General features: G+C 45.4%; 2 protein-coding genes across 2 annotated transcripts; one reads left to right on the top strand and one right to left on the bottom strand.

The window, feature by feature from the left end:
- Nucleotides 1–5,140: 5,140 nt before the first annotated feature.
- On the top strand, nucleotides 5,141–9,188 carry zhx2a (zinc fingers and homeoboxes 2a). Its single transcript, XM_042704397.1, has 2 exons — nucleotides 5,141–7,736; nucleotides 8,312–9,188. Exon 1 carries the CDS (start codon nucleotides 5,303–5,305, stop codon nucleotides 7,724–7,726), a length of 2,424 nt encoding a protein of 807 aa, XP_042560331.1. The 5' UTR covers nucleotides 5,141–5,302; the 3' UTR covers nucleotides 7,727–7,736; nucleotides 8,312–9,188.
- A 1,768-nt stretch (nucleotides 9,189–10,956) lies between these two features.
- On the bottom strand, nucleotides 10,957–19,339 carry derl1 (derlin 1). The gene is made up of 8 exons (XM_042704400.1): nucleotides 18,983–19,339; nucleotides 15,021–15,132; nucleotides 14,654–14,718; nucleotides 14,377–14,403; nucleotides 13,474–13,569; nucleotides 13,319–13,371; nucleotides 12,969–13,079; nucleotides 10,957–12,136 (listed from the first exon to the last, which is right to left on the bottom strand). Exons 1-8 carry the CDS (start codon nucleotides 19,133–19,135, stop codon nucleotides 11,980–11,982), a joined length of 774 nt encoding a protein of 257 aa, XP_042560334.1. The 5' UTR covers nucleotides 19,136–19,339; the 3' UTR covers nucleotides 10,957–11,979.
- Nucleotides 19,340–19,419: the final 80 nt, after the last annotated feature.

Genomic DNA, 19,419 nt, shown 5'->3' with positions numbered 1-19,419 from the left:
TCGGGATTGCGTGTTCTTAATCACTATTTGAGGAATTTACTTTTTTTGTGTTCACTGCATTCTCATTTTTCATCACCCAGCGTATTTGATTGCCACAGTCACGCTCCTTTTAATCTGTAGAACACGGCCATCATTTCTTACATTAATGAAAAGAGCGTAGTTTCTCTCCTCCGGCTGTGATTTCATGGGAAGTGAAGGAGGTGGGGAAAATGGCCGTTTCAAAGATGACACTGATCCTAATCCCTGGCGTGACCTCTCTACCATCAGCATTTCATAAGCGTCCGGGAAGGCGGCCATGAGGAGCGTGGCGGTGGTGGTGGTGGCGGCGGCAGCAAACAGCGGCGGGGAGATTTGGTTTCTGCTGGAAAAGCCCTACGTGACCCCGGGGCACGGCCCCCACAGATCGGTTTAGCAGACAGACGTCACGTCACGTCCTCAGGCCCTGCCCAGCCTCCCAGTTTGAATTTGAATTGAGTTTTCTGGAGGCAAGGTGGGATCTTTGGGTTACAGTAGTAGGTCTTGATTGATTTCCACCATTACTCTGCACCTAATAAAAAAAAAAAATCGAGGCGGTTCGGTTTCACATTGACAGGGGTGTTGTTCTCGCTCATTCTAGTTTCAGGACAGAAACGCATAAACCTTAACTGAGAAATGTTGGAGGGTGATTTTTGACAGTTGGTCTGATGTTCTTTGTACTTTAATTGTAATTTAATGTAATTCAAGTATTGCCTGAAAATGATTATTTACATTGAATTAATTGGAATTCAGCTGTAGGCATATACTAAGAGATCTGTCTCTTAGAGACTAATTGCATCCACAATTTAAGTACTGCAAGCTTGACTATTATGCACTTGTAGACACAACACAGGGGGTCCCTGGGCCTGGGAAGGAAAGGAGTTTAATGTGGCTATAATATGGACTTTTAAATGTGACTAAAACTAGACTAAAATGTAATCAGTTTTCGTTGACGAAAACTAGACTAAAACTAAGAAGGATAAAAATGACTAAATGTGACTAAAACTAGTATGCATTTTCGTCTTAAGACTAAATCTAAAATAGCTGCCAAAATTAACACTGAGATAGGGGACCCCTTAATCTACAATTCATTGTTGCTAGCTCTAATCAGATGTACTAACTAGGCTAATAAGAGAAGACTAACTTTGTATGCCAACAAACACCAATAACTAGAACTAATTTGACAGACTATAAACCAACGGACTACTGGTTATGGTACACATGCTCTCTAGCTAGCTACAGTAAAAGTGTTGCTTACATTAGATACTAGACCTACAGTCTAACTCTAACTGCATTTAGAATCTAACAAACTAAATCTTACAATAAACTTTAGGTAAAGCTGGCTATATAAAATACTACTAATAACAATTGATAAGAGGTCCACTAAAGTGTTGAAATATGAACAAATGCAGTAATTTGATCAATTTACCAGCTAACTTGCTTCGGAAACACTGAACATGAATGGGGTTGAACGTTGGAAAATACAATGTTTGGAACTATAGGTCGCAAATGACATGCTTTACTTCCGCATTAAAAAAAATCGCTGTGCTCCTAAATTTCTTTGTGTGCTCCTAAATTTTTTCATTTAGGAGCACATGTACTCCTTGGGGAAAACCTTAGCGTAGAGCCCTGCATATGTAGTGTACGTTTTGAAAAACGTATTTTGTCCAGAGGAAGACACGCATCTTCTGAACTCAGAACTGTAGCAGGAGGAAGCCATATTTTCTGTGTAGTCGCAGTGTCCTACTGCAGCTGTATTTTTAGACCGGTGTATTTCAAAACCGCAAGCCTTCCTCTCCCCTGAAGGTCCAACACTCTTGTTTGTCTTAGTTCCCCTGTCAGAAGGCTTGAGATGAGGACCCGAGGAATCCAGGTGAGCATAAGGAAGGAGACAACCTCGTGATTGCAAGTGGGAGGGTGGGTGTGGGCAGCCTCCAGCTAGCACTAATCAGCAGTTCGGCTTAATGCCGCCCACCCCCCCCATCCCATTTGCAGTTCATTGGAGCCGGAAGGATCCGAGCAGCCAAAAATAGGAATGCAGAACATTCCTCCTCTGGTTCTCGGAGGATGAAAATCCCTCCCACCAGCTGGTTATGAGTTGCCATGGCAACCTATTAGTCCAGCGTGGAAGAGCTACCCCCAGGTACCCCCTTAAAAAACCTGCATACAGTGGACCTAGGGGAATGACACGGGCTGATGTATTACACCCATGAAGGTGTGGGCCCACTGTTTAGGTATGCAAGTCTTAAGTGGGTAAATAAATAAGGTGTTTTTCCTGTTTGTTTGTTTGTCAGCGGTGCAATTTCCAAAGACATCAACCGATGGTGACTGAAGTGGAGTGACTTTATTTGAGTTGATGACAAGAGCGGGGAATAATAAGGAACATGCTGTCATGTCTCCTGCGTCTCTACTACCAGTGCTTCTAGTCTAGTTAAGCACTGCAGTGGTTTGGCACTGCAGTAAGGAGACTGTGCTTGCTGGCCTCTGCACTACCATTCCCAGACAGTGTCGATTTCAGGCGGCTGTGATATCTGGATGGCTATCGAAAGCTTTTGAACGTCACACGCACCACCAAGATAACGCTTTTCAGCAATTATACCTTCACCACTGGCTTGTGAGTGGATGGGACCTTAGACGGGCAGATAGATATTAGCTGTGTGGAATAATCAATACTGCACTGTTTTCGTACCACACGCGTCTTTCCCTGTGACATTGCCTAAGCTCTTTTTGGCTTACGTCTGCGTGCCTGAGCCGCAGAGAGCCGTGCAGCGCCGCGTTGTCGGCTGTTACCATGCAGAGCCGCGGCGCTCTCAAGGCCCTCCGCTCCTGATGAGATTTAAATTAATTCTGCCCCCATCCCAAAACTCTGCCCCCCTGCCGCGCCGTGCGGCATTAGCGCAGTTCCGGCTCCACCCCCGCCCCCACATGGCAGCACCACGGCAACAGCGGGCCTCTGGAAACACTGAGTCGGTGCGTGGGGGGGGTGAGGGGGGGGGGAAGCACTGACTCGTTGTGAAGGGGGGGGGGAGAGCTGAGTACTCCAGCATCTGCCGTTCCACTCCCTCTTCTCTCTCTCTGTAAAAACTGCAGCCACCAGCTGCCTTAGCCCACCACTGCTCTCCGCCCCCACCCCCTTTCCCTTCCCTTCCCTTCCCGTAGCCCCCACATCCCTCACAGCCCCCCTAATGAGGAAGTCACATCCGCCTGTGGGTTGGGTGCCAGAGCGCTTCTGCAAAGCACAGTAGGTGAGCTTGCTGCAGAGACAACATGACGTGAGTGTGAGTTTGTGTTTGCTCAGGTTTTGTTTTTCTTTCTTTTTTTTTTTTTCTTTGTTAGTCATTTTCCCAGGGCTTTGAGCAAACTGTACTTTTTTCACGTCTGTCTCTCCGCTGCTCTTTGATGATGGCACGCACAGTAGGGAGGAACAGGAGGTTGACTGTCGGAGCGTGTCTTGCACCTCTGGAGCTCTGCTCCGTATTTACTCGCCAGCTGCCATCCCTCGAAACCCCAGCGCAGCGCCTTGCCATCAGTCGTACCCTCTGCCCCGCGCAGACTGCCACTCTGTCAAGTGTAGTTCTTGATCCGTCAACATCAAACGTGTCACCGCTGAATAGACAAATGATGCCACTACTAGTCTTTGGTCTTTGTTTGAAAAGACAACATCCTTGCTGACAGGGATCACGAAAATGAGTGCACTCTAGTAAGGCTAATGAATACAATATCAAAGTTTCACAAACGAGTACCTTTCCGTGAAAGATTACTTTTCAGTGTTGGTTGCCTCAAGTTCCTCTCAACATATCAAATATTAATATTCAGTCCAGACATGATATAATTGCTGAATTTGCCTTTTAGGCACAACATTTCATAATTAGTGTATGAATATAACTTATGTTGTGTGTGATGTGCAAGCTATTTGCATTCATTTTCTGATCACCTTAATCACACTTCTTGGTCTAGTGAGTAGTACAGCATGCACAGGCAAAGCCCTCAATCATCCCCTCCCTTTCTGCCTCCACTCCAGGCTGGTGCTCCTAGAGTGAGTTAGGGATGTGATATGAGAAGGCCTGAGCCTCATGCATCTTTAATTAGCTTCTGCTGCACACAGCTCCACCAGGGCCACCGCAGGCCAGGGGAGCGCTGGCACCAGACCGCCAGAGCAGAGCAGACTAGGCCAAACCTGGCACAGGATCTCCACTCCCTCCTCGCCCTCCTCACTCGCACCTACCACATCACTTCCCGTCTAATTAATACCTGCAGGGATGCTTTTCCTTCTCTCTCTCTCTCTCTCTCTCCCCCTCTCCCTCCTTCTGCAGCTGCAGTGCTGCACAAGGGCATCTCCATGTCTGCTGTTGCCATAACTACCGCATGGAAATTAAGCTGGTCTTAATTTTTAATGAAGAGTGTATGTGTGACTCATGAAGTTGGGGTCCACGCATCACCCTGACTGAGAGGATGAAGTATTTTAGGAAATATATTTTCAAATGGTGTGGATGAAAACTTTGGTAGACTTAATGACGGTGAATGAATGCTTTACTTTTCATATTGCCATCTTGTCACAGAAAGTTTACCTTGACATGAAAAACCTTGACCAAGTGGGCTACCTTTGCTAACTTTGGGGCATGCCAGTGTAGACTATCCCTGTCTTCTGGTCCAGCTGTGAAAGTTGTCACACAGTGTAATGACTTCAGGATTTTATGGACTCGTTATTCATTCATTCATTTCGTTCTCACATCACTCAGTGTGCTGTTCTGCTGTGAGCTCGGCAGAAGAGACTGGCTGCCAAACATGCTGTTATCATTCAGGCTGTTTGTTTTTAGTTCGTCATTAGGCTAAGAAGTACAAGGATTACCTAACGTTTTGGGATGTGATGTTGTTCATACTAGTTTGACATTTTGGATGTTTTTAGACTAGGCTCCTGTGTGTTATGCCAGTCATATTCTGTGATGGGGGGGGGGGGGATTAAGCAAAGATTTTGTGATGACAAAAGATCAACGTCTATAGTGTAGTTTCTCTACACTAGCATGAGTCATTGTCTTTTGTTTTCAGGTCATTAAAAGAGTGAATATTTTTATCATACATATGTGCAGTAAATAACAATAACGATTAACACTCTCTTTCTTCCTTCCCTGGTGTAGGTCTAACGATCTGTGATGAAGTCTCATGAAGTCCTCCACAGGAGCTGACGTTAACAGTCAGCAGGAACGCCCAGTGAAGATTCTCCAGCAGACAGAATCTCACCTCACACCTACAGTTTCTCTCCAAGGCCATCCTATTGCCTTCTTCAATAATGGCCAGCCGAAGGAAGTCTTCGACTCCCTGTATGATCCGACCTAGCGACATGATGGAGCAGGATGACCCAGATGACATGGACTCTCCTCCGGTCAACAGTGCTGTGGAGAACGGATCTGCTTCTCTGCTCCACGGCGAGGACGGGGCATCGGTGAAGAGCCCCGGCCCGGTGAGCTCGGCACGTGTGGTGACCGAGCCCGAGAGGACTGAAGCAGAACCCCGGCCGCAGCGGAAGCTCCAGGGAGGCTACGAATGTAAATACTGTACCTTCTCCACGCAGAACCTGAACGAGTTCAAAGAACACGTAGACTCTAACCACCCCAACGTCATTCTGAACCCTCTGTACCTGTGTGCTGTCTGCAACTTCAACACGAAAAAGTTTGACACTTTGACCGAGCACAATGAGAAGTGTCACCCTGGAGAAAGTAACTTCAAGTTCAGAAGAATCAAACTGAACAGCCAGACCATTCTGGAGCAAACCATTGAAGGTTCAAATTGTGCAGTCATCTATGATGTGACCAGTGCCCAAGGTGGTGGGGAGGACTTTGCCACATTTCCCCTCAGTAAGTCCACTACAGTAAAGATTGGTAAGCCAAAACCAGACATCAAGCGTCCATCGGTTGATGGTCAGATGGAATACAACCCAGACCTTCCTAAAAAGCAGTACACTGCAGTGAATGTGAACGGAACTGTGATCATTCCAGATGCATCACTGAAAGATGGACTCTCTCACATAATGCCCTCCCTACAGCGTCCACCCAACTTCAATCTTGTTCCAAAAATTGCTGTACCGTTGAACACTTCTAAGTACAACCCCTCTCTGGACGGCAATTTGACACTCATCACTTCTTTCCAGAAATTCCCCTACCCGACCCAGGCTGAGCTGTCTTGGCTCACCGCCGCCTCGAAACACCCAGAGGAACAAATCAAGGTGTGGTTCACGACTCAGAGGCTGAAACAGGGCATCAGTTGGTCACCTGAGGAGGTTGAGGAGGCTCGCAAGAAAATGTTCAATGGCACCATCCAGCCAGTCCCACACACGGCATTCACCGTATTACCTGCCCAGCTGACCCAGTCCAACAAATCCTCACAGTCCCTTATCCAGACCGTCCCATGCCATCTGCTTGGGACGTCTAGTCTTGTGCTGACAACAGTTGCCAACGGGACGACTGTGACGTGTGCACCGATTGCATTGACGGTAGCGACCCACGTGGCACAGGCAGTCAAGAGGCCCCTCACGGCGCCCATCGTTGCTACGGAGGTGAAGCGGCCCTCTATCATCAAGTCCCTTCAGACCGTGCCCAAATCAGCCTCCCCTACCCCCAGCTTATCAGACTGCAACAAAACACCCGATCAGATAAGAGAACTTAAGGCTAGTTATAGCCTGTGTCAGTTCCCCGATGATGAGGAGGTGTATCGCCTTATAGAGGTCACTGGTCTCTCCTGGGGCGAGATCAAGAAATGGTTCAGTGACCAGCGTCACAGCAGCCATAAGAGTGCTCTGCAGATCAAGTCTGAGGTTCTGCTGAAAGACGGCCAACCACAGAAGTCCGTTCCCACGCAGTTCCCCCTCCTGGAGAGAGTGAAGGGCAAGTCTTCAGAGCAACTGCAAATGCTGGAGGAGAGTTTCCAGCGCACCAGCTTCCCAACGCAGGCTGAAATCGACCACCTTGTGGCGGACACCAAACTCTCCAAGAACGAGATCGACTGCTGGTTTACGGAGCGTCGGGCGCTCCGGGATAATCTAGAGCAGGCCCTGCTGAACTCCATGGGCCCAAAACAGCGGGGCTCACAAAATGGAGTCCACGATCAGGATAACAGAGCTAGGTCCTCGCCCCTTCCCATTCTCACAACCTCCACGTGTGCCGAGCCCATCGACGGCAAGTCCTTAAGCCTGCTCAAGGACGTTTTCACCCAGACACAGTGGCCATCACCGGACGAGTACAACCACCTGGAAATCCAGACAGGCCTCGTGCGCACGGAGATTGTTCGCTGGTTCAAGGACAGCCGTCTGGCTCTGAAGAATGGAACCCTGGAGTGGATGGAACAGTTCCAAACCTTAAGCGGCAAGAAACAGAACGGGCAGAGCTCCGCTTCGCTCACGGAACAAGCGCAGAGCGTCCTTCAGAGGCACTTCCAGGACACAAAGACACTAAAGGGAGAGGACACGGAGAGGCCGCCGTCTGAGCGGCCCAAACTCACCAATCAAGAAATTGTCGACTGGTTCACTTCCAAGCTGGGACACACAATGTCAGACATCAGCAAGGGGAGGGACCAACACGCACAGGCCAGTGTGGATCATGGAAGGTGGGTGCAGGTTACCATGGCAGCTGATAATGAGAGGACCTGTTTGGAGACACAGAAAGTGACCCCAGATCTTGAAGTTCTTACTGGAGAGCACCCTGGCAGAGTGACTGGGTGAAATGATTATGGTAAGTCTGGCTTGACAGGCCATCAGTATGAAAGGCTGTAACAGACTATCCTAAAATCTGGCCTCTGTGGTGGAAAAAATAGCTAATTCAAGGTTTTAAGTAAAGAAAGCTAGAGGAAAATTTGTCTTTACAAATTAGAATTATTTTGATTGATGCTGAGAGACCTTTCCTGAAGAAATGGAAGGCGAAATGGGTTAAATAGTATTTTTTCGGTTGATTTTGCAGCTGCCTCTTTCATCCACACAGGATGTTGGCAGCCTGTAATTTAGCTTTTGAAAAAAGAAAACATCTTGGCAGAGTGAGAGCCCACAGCCATTGTCCATATTTTGGGATCTTTACTGGTCTGTTAGTAGAGGGGAGTGTAGCTGATCAAAATCCTATCTTCCATTCTCTGTTTTCACATGTTTGTCCCTGAACACATAATTGTGCTTTGATGTGGGGGATTGTAAAATAATATTTTAGAATAAACAACTTTTTTTTGGCTACTTTAAAAAAAAAAAATCTCTGTGCCGTGCTTGCTTTTCTTTCAAACGTGTGAAATGAGATTTTCATGTCGTCATTCTGTTGTTTTGCAGGACAGAGTGAAGACGTCACATACACTTGCCCAAACCAAGGCAGTTGCATTTTAATATTCGGAACCAATGATTTTCCACCTTGACTGACATCATAGGCTCCATTAACAGAGTTCGTGTGAAGCACTGACCTCGAGGTCTGAGCCGTGGAGTGCCAAAGCTGGACTGCTATATCATCACACTCTTTAGAGAGAAAAAAAAGGGCCCTTGTAAATATTTTTTTCTATATGGCACCAGATTTGTACAATTTTTTTCGAAAAGGGGGAAGAGTTTTGTTACATTTATAATAGGAGTCCCCCGACCATTTCGCTTAACCTTTGCAAAGGAATGTTAAAACACTTTTTGTGAGAAGACCGCTGACCAGCCTGTCTGTCTGGTTATTTGTCATACTTTATATTCAGAGACTAGAGTGTGGTTCATGGTGGCACTTATTACATCACCAAGGACGGGCAGCAGCAGCATCATAACAGAACACTTGTTGGAATCCTGGACTTCTTTTCATTGGACCACAGAAACACTGCCTGCAATCTCATAAAGGAACGGTTTCCCATGGAGTCACCTCGTGAACATAATACAAATTGAATCAATAGTTATGCACAGTACTTGTTTTATGTAGTAGTCATCGTTTCATTGTTTGCAATATTTCTGCCGCTGGTCTTTTAAATCATGTTGACTCCTCCTGTATCCAAGTTAGTTTCCATTTCAACAGCAACGACAAGACTTGCTTTCCAATAGCGCGATGATCTTTCATTTTTTCTCCTCGGCCGCTGCTATGGTGTCATGTTCAGACATGTATCAGGAATACTGTACTGCTACCGAGAATTCTGCTTGCTCTTTTCTAAAGCAGTCTGCTGTAACTCAATAAAACACAACCAAGTGATCACTGTCTGTTCTCTTCAGAAAACAACACACACTTAAAACACAAGTGATCACTGTCTGTTCTCTTCGGAAAACAACACACACTTAAAACACAATATGATAAAGTGATAGCTCTCTGTTCTCAACACACACTTAAAACACAAGTGATCACTGTCTGTTCTCTTCAGAAAACAACACACGCTTAAACCACAACCAAGTGATAGCTCTCTGTTCTCAACACACACTTAAAGTAACACTATCCAACAATTTGACACTTTTTGAGGTATGGTTTTATAGGCAACTAGTTTTGGTACTCAAATTCATATTGATAGCAAATGGTCATGTGAAGGACAGATAAACACTTGTGTCTTTCCCACTAGCCATCCGGGATATGCCTTGTGTCAGCTGGGCTGTTGGTGGTCTTTTAGGTAGTTAGCTTGCTAGTTTTGGAACATAACTCCTTATTGCTGCTTTAAATCAATCATTCTCACATGGGCTGCATGTCCGGCTATTGGCAACAGGCTACTAAATTCATTTCGGTGTTGTTGCATTTTGTTTTATACTTTTCAACATTTGGTTAACTTCTAGCCAGTTTATGTATTGCCATTTTAGATGTAGATCACATGTATCAACTCTAAAATCGTGCTGACCACCATTCTACACAGCACAGTATTTATGAAAAGGAACTTGACGGGAATACATGCGTACCTCTGCACAGGGTCTTGAGGAGGCCTTACTCCCAATATGTGTCATTTGCAGATTGGCAAATTTCGTAATCTGCGTAATCGCTTGTCCTCATTGAAATATTGAGAGGATGCTCAGTTTAATAACCAAATTATTTGTGCCTCCACTATGACACTTAACTCAACAGCCTGGATGATTTATTAATTCTTTGGTAACCCAGATCGCAAGCATTTATCGGTCCACCGGTGGATCTTGGTCAATTAATTCTGGTCTGCTCTCTTTAGTGGGCGTGGATATTAAGAAAATAACAAAAAATCTTGGCAATCCCTTGAATTCCGAAATCCATCTAAATAATTGTCCGTTTAACATAAGTTGTTCATGGTAGGCCTAATAGAAGGTTCTCAAGGTGAACAATGACTCAATAAGACTGGTACGCAATGGTAACATCTATTAAAAAAGTTAAGGGTTGTTGACTGAAGAGGTATAAATGAGTAAAGAACATTATTTTTGAAAGCATGTGGCAAAACGGTGGGCCGTTTGTCTGTAACTCACCTGTGGACCGGCCGAAAACCGTTAAGCAAAAAAAAGGCCAACGTATCACCAGCTCTTGCACCCCGTGGTCCACTGGCATTTGCTACCAGGAAAAACAGAGTATGGTGCACATTTCAGTGGAGAAGTGCGTGACCTCGGTAAATTGGCCAACACTGGCACATTTACAGAAATGTTGATTAATGTGTGTTCTCCTTATAAATAAATACAATTAAAACATGAGTCCTAATTTAACTTCGAACACAGACCTGACCCACATGGCTGATTCCCTAACCAACCCGCAGGATGCGCTGCAAGAACATTTCAAGTTCATCCACAGGCAGGCGGGCCTTCCAGGAGTGGACGTTAAGTGTGTTCAGATTTATGAAGAGAGTGGTTGTACGATGTGCGTATGCTGCGTTTGATAACTCGGACAAAACCTCCGTACGTAAGTCATGGGGTTGTGTGTACACATGGTCGTACAGCAAGATTGATACATTTGGCCCAGGAGGTAACAATCTGCAGTGGCCTACTTCTGGGGCTTCTGTTTTTATGCAACTGAAAAAATCAACTGAAACTTTTAAATGCTAAAATAGCACGTTTATTGTACTTCCTTTTTTGGGGGGGGGGGAATGCTGTTGCTTCTGAGATCGTTAACTTGCAACTCAGTGGCGTTAAAACTCCCGTTTGAATTCCGTGCTAACAAAGCACCACAGGGAGACTTGTGAACTCTTGCCATAGATTTTCATCATCAGTGTGGGAGGCACCTTTTCTGCAGGCAGGGCAACACAGGAAGCATCCCAGAGCAGATTCATACAGTGCTACACACAATGCTTCAACCCACTTGATTTTCAACTACTTGCATTAGGCAGCGCTCTCACCCGCAAAGCTAGACTACACAATTTCCCTCGTCATTAAGAAGCACCCACTTAGATTTCTTTTTTTTTTCTCTCTTTTTTTGGGGGCATTTCATTTGCCTTTCACACCATTTTAACATCAATTTAGCGCTTCAAATCAAAGTTATTATATTTTAGTTTTTTTTTTCTCCTTAGGTTTGCATGTCATTTTTTATATCCTCCAAAACTGAAACAAACAAACAAAAAAACAACTTCCATGTGTATAGATCTACCCAGATGTACTCAGACAGCACAAAAACGAAACTGAAGACAACGTTAAGGATGGAACAATGGAGCAAGGTCAAAATAGAAGAACTGTCCATCAGGCGCTGCCTATTACAAAAAAGAGTGCAGACAAGGGAGAGTGCAGACAAAATGGGTCTGTCCACTCACTCCTACATCCCAACTTCTCAAAGGCTGGCTGCACACATGGAGAACATAGAACAGTGTAAAAAGATATGGCATTGAGAGTGACCAGAGGAAACAAAAACATGCTGATCTGAAGCGGCAGTGCATCGCCCCGACACCTCTCATCATCTTTACAGTCTGAGGGAGGGAGGAGAAAGAAAAAAGAAAAAGAAAAAATAAACTGTATAAAATCCATGTTCTGCATCACTGACGTTGAATGTCCCAGTCTTTGCCCTCCGGGTTGAGGGGAGGGGGGTAGTTTCCGCAGTGTGTGTGTGCGTGTGTGTGTGTGGCATCTCATTCGTCCCCCAGCCTGAAACCTGCACCCCAGGCATGGCGTCCACCCCCAGCGCCACCACCCCCACCCCCTCCCTGCTCCTGAGGCGCGGGTCTTCTGCTGGGTGGCGCTCCGAAGCCAGACACTCCGCCCCGTCTGTTGGGGAAGTAGCGGTACCTGCAGACAAAACGAAGTGACAGATTGTGACCAGAGAAAGTAACCACGCTGAGGAAGTGGTCATACTCAACTCCTACTCAACTAATAGAAATGTCAGCATATGTTCTGGTCAGAGGAAAAAAACAAAAAACAAAGACAATCCCTGTCAAAGCATCACTATGCAACAACCGGCCATTTATGTTTTTATAGGCAACAAGTTTTGCCATCGTCTTCATTTAGGTGGTGTATAGTCATGTGAAGGACAGGTACACATACGTGTCATTCCCACTAGTCATCAAGGAAATGCACAAGCACAACATTGGCTGCTATATTGCCAAACGAAACTAGTTAGCATGTTAGCACGCTTTCATCAGTGCTAACTGGGCTGTTTCTGGTGTTTGCAAGGTTTTTGCCTGGTAGTCAGCAAGCTTGTTTTAGACCAAAACTACTGACTGCTGCCTTAAGGTTCTAACTAGCACTTCCTTTTATACACACACTTGTAGCCTATTTTGTGTTTTAATTCATTAATGCCCTTGTGGAACCAGTAATGGATTATATCAGAGGATCACGGTTTCCAATGCATGTAGGTTTATTTTGTAGCCATTTTTATATAGGGGCTATTTAAAGTCCCTGCAATGTACACTAAACAACACAGCCCTTCATATAGATCTCTCATATCTCAGATTTGCTCTTCTCCCACAGCATTTCCGCTTAGCCAAATATCCCTCAACCTTTGTTACACACCATTCAACTGACAAAGTACTTTTTAAGGGTTTCAGACTGGAAAGATCCTACTCCCCGGGAGTGCGGCTACGCTTGGATTGTGTTTCGGGCGAGCAGATGTTGGACTCACAGGATCTGCGGGGTGGATAGTAAGGCTCTGCCCCCGAGGTCCATGGGATATTTGAACATCAGGAAGAAGTACAGATGGCCGACCAGATTCCCAATCAGCTCGTTCACGACCCTGGAGATGAGAGAGCAACCAATGTTTTCCACACGGTTAGAAGATACACACCTACATAGCTTTAATGAACGGAGTGAAGCATACGTTTGGAGATTAAATAAAAGGTGTGTATGGGTAGGAAATCACAAAATTGAAAAACAAAACAAAAACAGAATGCAGATGAAAGGTTTAAGAGTTAGCAACGAAGCAAGACATCCATGGGTGAAGTTCAATCAGAAAACATGAATAGGAACACTTACGAGCCTCCAATGATGTAGTTGAAGCCCAAAATGACCCAGGGTAGATAACAAGCCTGTGGAACAGGTAAAGAACACACATTCATGTGATAAAAGCTGAAATAGGAATTCTGGAAAGAGGATGTGATCTAACAATCAATCAATTAGTTAATTAATACCTTGAATCTGGTGCCGAACCAGAAAGAGACGATCATTTCTCGGTTGAGTTGGGCCCAAACATACAGGACTGACATGATAAGAGGGATCATCAGAAGCTGGAACAAAAGAAAACAACATTCAACACTTTTTTTTATCTCTAAATCCATTCTTTCACAACAGACCATCAAATGCCCGCTATGTTACATTTTAGGTCTCACACACACAATACTTTGCTCACAGCTCTTGACTAGGAAATCAAAAGTAATGTGGGGGTGGGGGCAGAAATGTTGCAAGCAAAAGCAAAAAAAACATTACAAAAAAATTCCCATTGTGGCTAGTGACTTCCTCTGAAGCAACCAACTAAAATCCCCTTAAGCAGTGACACTCCATTCACAAGTGAGCCCAGGACTGTAACAGTCGTACTCCGCATTGCCCACTTCAACCTTGGACAGATTTATGAGGCAGAGCGGGCCGCTGATCTGAGGCGGAAGTCGAAGACAGTCTCCCACAGCTGTCAGGCTGCGCTTATGAAGGACTCTCTCTCGCTCGCTCGCTCGCTCGCTGAGCCTCTGTAAGGGGATACACTGACCCATCTCTCATTTTCAGGAGGACAGAGAGTGCTCATCTGACCACTTGAAGCACTCACAACACTTCACTGTGCACAGCGACTAAGATCAATAAATACATTGGTATGGCAGCTATAAACTATTTTATCCATTATGGCCAGACACACACACACACACACACACACACACACACAGTTTAGAGGTGGGGCCTCAAAGTGGAATTAAGATCATGCGTAGGCTGGGTAAAAGTCTGATTCCCTACATTTGTAAAATATATACATTTCATCAAGTATTAACATCAAAGATATTACATTAAATAGATTTGAATATAACTATAACATGAACATGAAGACTCACCTGCATATCCATCATTAAGCCAGTGATCTGGGTGAAAGGTCAAGGCTAACACCCTTAGGGCAGAGGCAACTCTCCTCTAAGTCAAAAAGTCCCTCCCTAAACAGAAATCCCTAATCCTTGTTGCAGCAGGCATCAAATATTACAGTCTACACAAAAGAGGTTTGAGGGAAGTGACTAGAGAATCTGAAAAGTACGTGAGCGAACATGCGATAAAGTCCAAACATAGTGGGGAATTCTGATTCCAGCCACATGCAGTGCAGTTGTGTGTAAAGGATACAACAATACAAAGCCAGTTGAAGAGGAGCATGAACACGTAGTCAGCAGGTCTTCCATCAAAGACTCCTATAAAGTGAGTACAATTATGACACTGTTACATGAGTGGGTACACACACACACACACACACAGCAACATATGCCTTCTATTTAATTAGGTTTCACGGTGCCCGTTAAGTTTAATGTCTTTTTTTGTATAGCAAGTCACTAATGACATACACATCATACATTTAATGAATCTCATCTAAGCGGGATTTTATTGTTTTATTAAGTGGCAGTGATCTTATATTCCAGAAAACTGGAGCATACAAACCTATGGCCAAGCCTGGTCTTACAAACGCACATACCACAAAGCGTAGATCGTTTCTCACCTGTTTCAAGCCGTGAAGAGTACTGGTACAGGAAATACAGATTAACCAGGTATAGGAACCCTGTTCCCGGGCCCACGGGGAAGTACAATGTGGACGTCAGCGGCCTCCATAACTGCAGAGAGAGAGAAGCACGAGTGCATTATTGATGACGCATCAGATCGATGCTCCCTTTGTGATTGCTTTTGGCTTCCTCAGTGAACATCAGCACATGGGCAGTGGCAGGGACAGTGGCAATAGCAATGGCGTCAGGCAGCCAGCCTAATTACATTGTGAAAGGCTGGCACTGATGTAAGCTTCAGCTTCCCGCTACTGTAATGTACGTCACACACTGATTGAATTAAGCGGGAGGGAGACACAGGTGTAAATCTGCTTTGTAGCTAACAGGGAATGAGGCACTATTTGTTCGGATGGGGACTTCTCCTGTCAAAAGAGTGTAGCCTTAGCCTGGCCAACAACCCCACCCACCCACCCTCTACCACCACCACTTTGGCCCCCTCGCTGCCTGGCGCCACTGCTGGGGCTTTTATCGACAGGCTCCGAGAAAAACGGTGGCCTGGGTGGAGCCGTGGCGCCACCCCAGACAAGCCGTGCGAGAAGCGGGAAGGAGGGGAAAAAAAATAAAAAGAGCAAATGCATCTGCTCCGTCTTCCATGTTTGCTTGCTAACTCCCTGCTTGAGAATCTGGGTCAGTAAACAACAGGCACTTTTTTCCCCTCCCTCCATCCCTCCCTCCGCTGCCCTCCCTCCTACATGTCCCAATCACTCTCTCCTTTTACCTCTTTCCCTTCTTCCTCACCTTCATGTCTTTCTCTGTTCTCCTCTTACTCTACACGTCCCTTTTTATCTGTCTTCTACCTCTCATTCTCATCTTCCCTCTTGCTCCCACACCTTTTTCACCTCCTCGTCCTTCCTTCTCCTTCTCCCTCTCCTTCTCCCTCTCCCTCTCCTTCTCCCTCTCCCTCTCCCTCTCCCTCTCCCTCTCCTTCTCCCTCTCCTTCTCCCTCTCCTTCTCCCTCTCCCTCTCCCTCTCCCTCTCCCTCTCCCTCTCCTTCTCCCTCTCCTTCTCCTTCTCCTTCTCCCTCTCCCTCATCTAGGATACATGGACACCCTGAGCCAGCTGGCCATTGCTCCAGATTTGCTGAGCAGCGGCCCTTTGAAGCGGGAGCATCAAACAGCTGGGTGCTAGCGGTGGCGCCATCCCACCCCCACTGCAGCAGCAGCAGCAGCAGCAGACCAGCAAGCCTGGCCGCCTCTTCATAGAGGTGACCTTTGTGGTACTGCAGCAGAGAGGAAAAGTAGGTTAAAGACGCAGCGAAGAGCCGCTCCATGACGCTGTGTGTGTAGGGGGGGTAAAACCAGCAGGGACTCTCTTTTTTTTTTCTGGCCGCATCTCAACAGCCAAGCGGTGGCCTTGTGTGCCCAGCTATGCCCAGCCGGGGTGCAAGTGACGCACTGGTTCAATGCAGCACAATGTCTTGTGTGCTGTGCTGCCATTTTAGTCATTTAAGAAAATTCTTCTACTGAAAAAGAGTAAATCCAGGAGATATTTATGGCTTAAATGTCAGATTTTGTTACAGCTTCAGGCTCTCTTCTAGCCCTCGTTCAACATTAAGTCAGACTATTTTATGCTTCAAATCCATTACTCATGCATCTGCTTGATTACTCCTTGGCTTAAATTACACGTATCAATTATTATTCCAATACCAGAGCAATTAAAACTTTAAGACTGAGCACTGCTGCTTACTTGCACAGATGGCAAACTGAGCAGTGGGTGGAATTAGAATTAAAGTTTCGTAATTACAATCAGCATATCGTGTCTCAGATCAGATGAATGTTTAAAAATGTTACACATTCCATTTACCATGCACTTCTTGTGAATTCAATAGGACCCATCATCGATCCATTTCAACTTGTGTTCAGTGTGCAGCTAAGTAAGGATAACAAAAATAAACACAGGGGTCATTTGCCTGATTGCAGCAGTCTTCATCATCCTGTGCAACACCCCTGCACAAACAAAGTGGCTGCTGGGGGCCCAGGCTAGACAGAGTGGTTCACTTTACCCAGTGCACACTAAAGACAAAACAGGCCAGGCGTGCCAGCTTTGGCATCTACGCCACCACTGATAAGGGTCATTCATCAAGACGCTGGGCAGTGGAGGGGGGCAGGGCAGTGGAGGGGGGCAGGGCTGGCACTGCGTTGTTTGCTGGGACAAGACCAGTGGCTGAGTCGGCCCAGCAGGCTGGGCTAGGCATCACCAAACATCAACATCACCAAGGAGACCTCGGTCAGTCAAGACTAATGGGTCTCCTTGGTCATCCGATGAGCATCCACTCTGCAATACACACGGATCACTGTAACAACTGCACATGATTGTGCGGCTTACGGTAGATGTTTGGTAGGACCTGTAGTCTGTAGTCGTTGCGAGATGACATTTCCAAACACAGAACCATTTTAACAAATGACTTCTAAGCAAAATGTTGATCTGTTGTCTGCAACACATATATTAATTAGACTGACTTTGGATGTAAGGCTTGCCTTAAATATTCAGCATCACCATATTTCTAGGGCGAGAAGGCTGAAATAACACCACCTTGTGGTAGATACATGGAGTAGATACAAAACAGTGCAGATCAGGCTTGGTTGTACAAACACATAAGTTGTACATTAATGGGACAGTGGAAAAGAACGGAAATGGAAAAGGAAAACTTCTGTGCTTACTCCTCAGATCTCCTCTGGGATAGATTGTTTATCCTACTACAGCTTTTTCTCATTTGTGTGAAACCAAATTGGCTCGCTAGCTTCCTCCTGCAATTCATTTCAGTGCTGCGCTGGATGTGCCAATGATTGTTTATCATTTCTGATGTCACAGCCACCACTTTACTGCATCCTGAATTACTGCATCATCGGCATTTACAGTGCTGATCGTGTTACTCGTTTTTAAGGTGTGATCCTGATGACAGTCTGTAGTTTGTCTTCAAGATTACACTACATACTTTGTCTGTATTTTGGCATCAGAGTAATCATGCAAATTCCAACTTCATAATTCTATTTTGTATTTAAGGTCTCTAGAATACTTTCATCCATTTCAACAGTTGTGTAATCAAAAGTCAGGCCTCAATTTTAACTTCTTGAAAAGTCAAAAGTCAAATCACTGACAGAAGCTGAGAGGAACTCTGAGCATTGTTATCAAAGAAGGGTGAGCGGTCATTTCATAAACAATTACAATTCTAAGTGTGTCCAGGTGAGGTCTAACTGAGGTCTGTAGTACTGAGTTGTTGTACATTCTCCTTGTCCGAGTCCTTGCCCCAGGGTTTCTGCCCAGTGATGTGGCCTCACGAATCATCTGTGTGCACTTGCTGTACTTAAACTAAGGTCTAATGTTCTGATAGCGCATAAATACGGCAATAACTCTACAACCTGTTTCCATATTGATTTAAATGGCAACAAGACACATGCATTTGGGCATTTCATATGTATTTTATATTTATCAGAAGGTGGTAGCATTCATTTTAAAACAGACATAACGGCGATATGTTATCAGCACGTTTCAGAAGACTTCAGTCGTGTTTGTATGCAGTGTCATCCTACCTTTCGATTGTAAAGCCATGGTTTGAGGATCGTACGGTGACGAATAGCGTTTCTTAACTTATTGAATACTGTCTATAGCTAAAAGAGCTACGGAATATGATGTCTAGTGACACATTACAGAGTGTTTAGGGTTTAGAATTTAAAAAAAAGAAAAACCCTTACTATGTGAAGCTGGTGGATACGATCCCGGAAGTACAGCCTCACCTGCTTACTACAAGTGTTGCCATTGGTTGCACACAAGGATGCGACTAATTCATTCGCCCATTGCCTAAACCGAGGCCTACAAAGGTTTTGCTAATAGCTAATCGCTCTCTTTTCGCTAGCAAGCAACACGAGAGGCCAACTGTCATGCATAAATGCTGTTGTACGCTTACCTGGAATTTGTGAAAGAAGTCCTTAGGCCATAAAACAAGATACATAGGGCTTATTAATCCAAGCTTTCCGATTAATGGCACCGCAATTGACCCAGCAAACCAGTACCGGGTGATAGCTGGGATGCTTTTGAACCAGTCCCCAATATCTGACATTTTGGCACGGAATTGAGCCTTCGATATCCTTTCTTCAGGTCTCAAGTCAGTCCGATAGGTTTTTAAAGCACAAAGGTAGACGCAAACGTGCAACTCTTCTTGAGAATTCACATTTGCAGTACTGTAATGCTATTTATTTAAAGCGCACACTCCAGTAGTTTGGTTTACATGACGTGGCTGCGCAGGAGTAGTGCTACGATGTTTCACTTCCTGTCTGATTTGCGTACACACAATACAAGGACCTTTTGGGGGAAATATTTCAAACCACCTGTCGCCCTAACGTT

Source organism: Clupea harengus, unplaced genomic scaffold (assembly GCF_900700415.2).
Source record: "Clupea harengus unplaced genomic scaffold, Ch_v2.0.2, whole genome shotgun sequence".
NCBI classification, from domain to species: Eukaryota; Metazoa; Chordata; class Actinopteri; order Clupeiformes; family Clupeidae; genus Clupea; species Clupea harengus.
This window is presented reverse-complemented; position numbering and strand designations above follow the sequence as displayed.

What these genes read in the sequence shown, in the direction of transcription:
- zhx2a (XM_042704397.1), top strand. Translation starts at nt 5,303, where the DNA reads ATGGCCAGCCGAAGGAAGTCTTCGACTCCCTGTATGATCCGACCTAGC.
- derl1 (XM_042704400.1), bottom strand. Translation starts at nt 19,135, where the DNA reads ATGTCAGATATTGGGGACTGGTTCAAAAGCATCCCAGCTATCACCCGG. An exon ending in CTCTTCACGGCTTGAAACAG is followed by an intron (nt 14,719 to 15,020) that starts GTGAGAAACGAT and finishes CTCACTTTATAG; the next exon opens with GAGTCTTTGATGGAAGACCT. An exon ending in TCAACTGGCTTTGTATTGTT is followed by an intron (nt 14,404 to 14,653) that starts GTATCCTTTACA and finishes CCTTTCACCCAG; the next exon opens with ATCACTGGCTTAATGATGGA.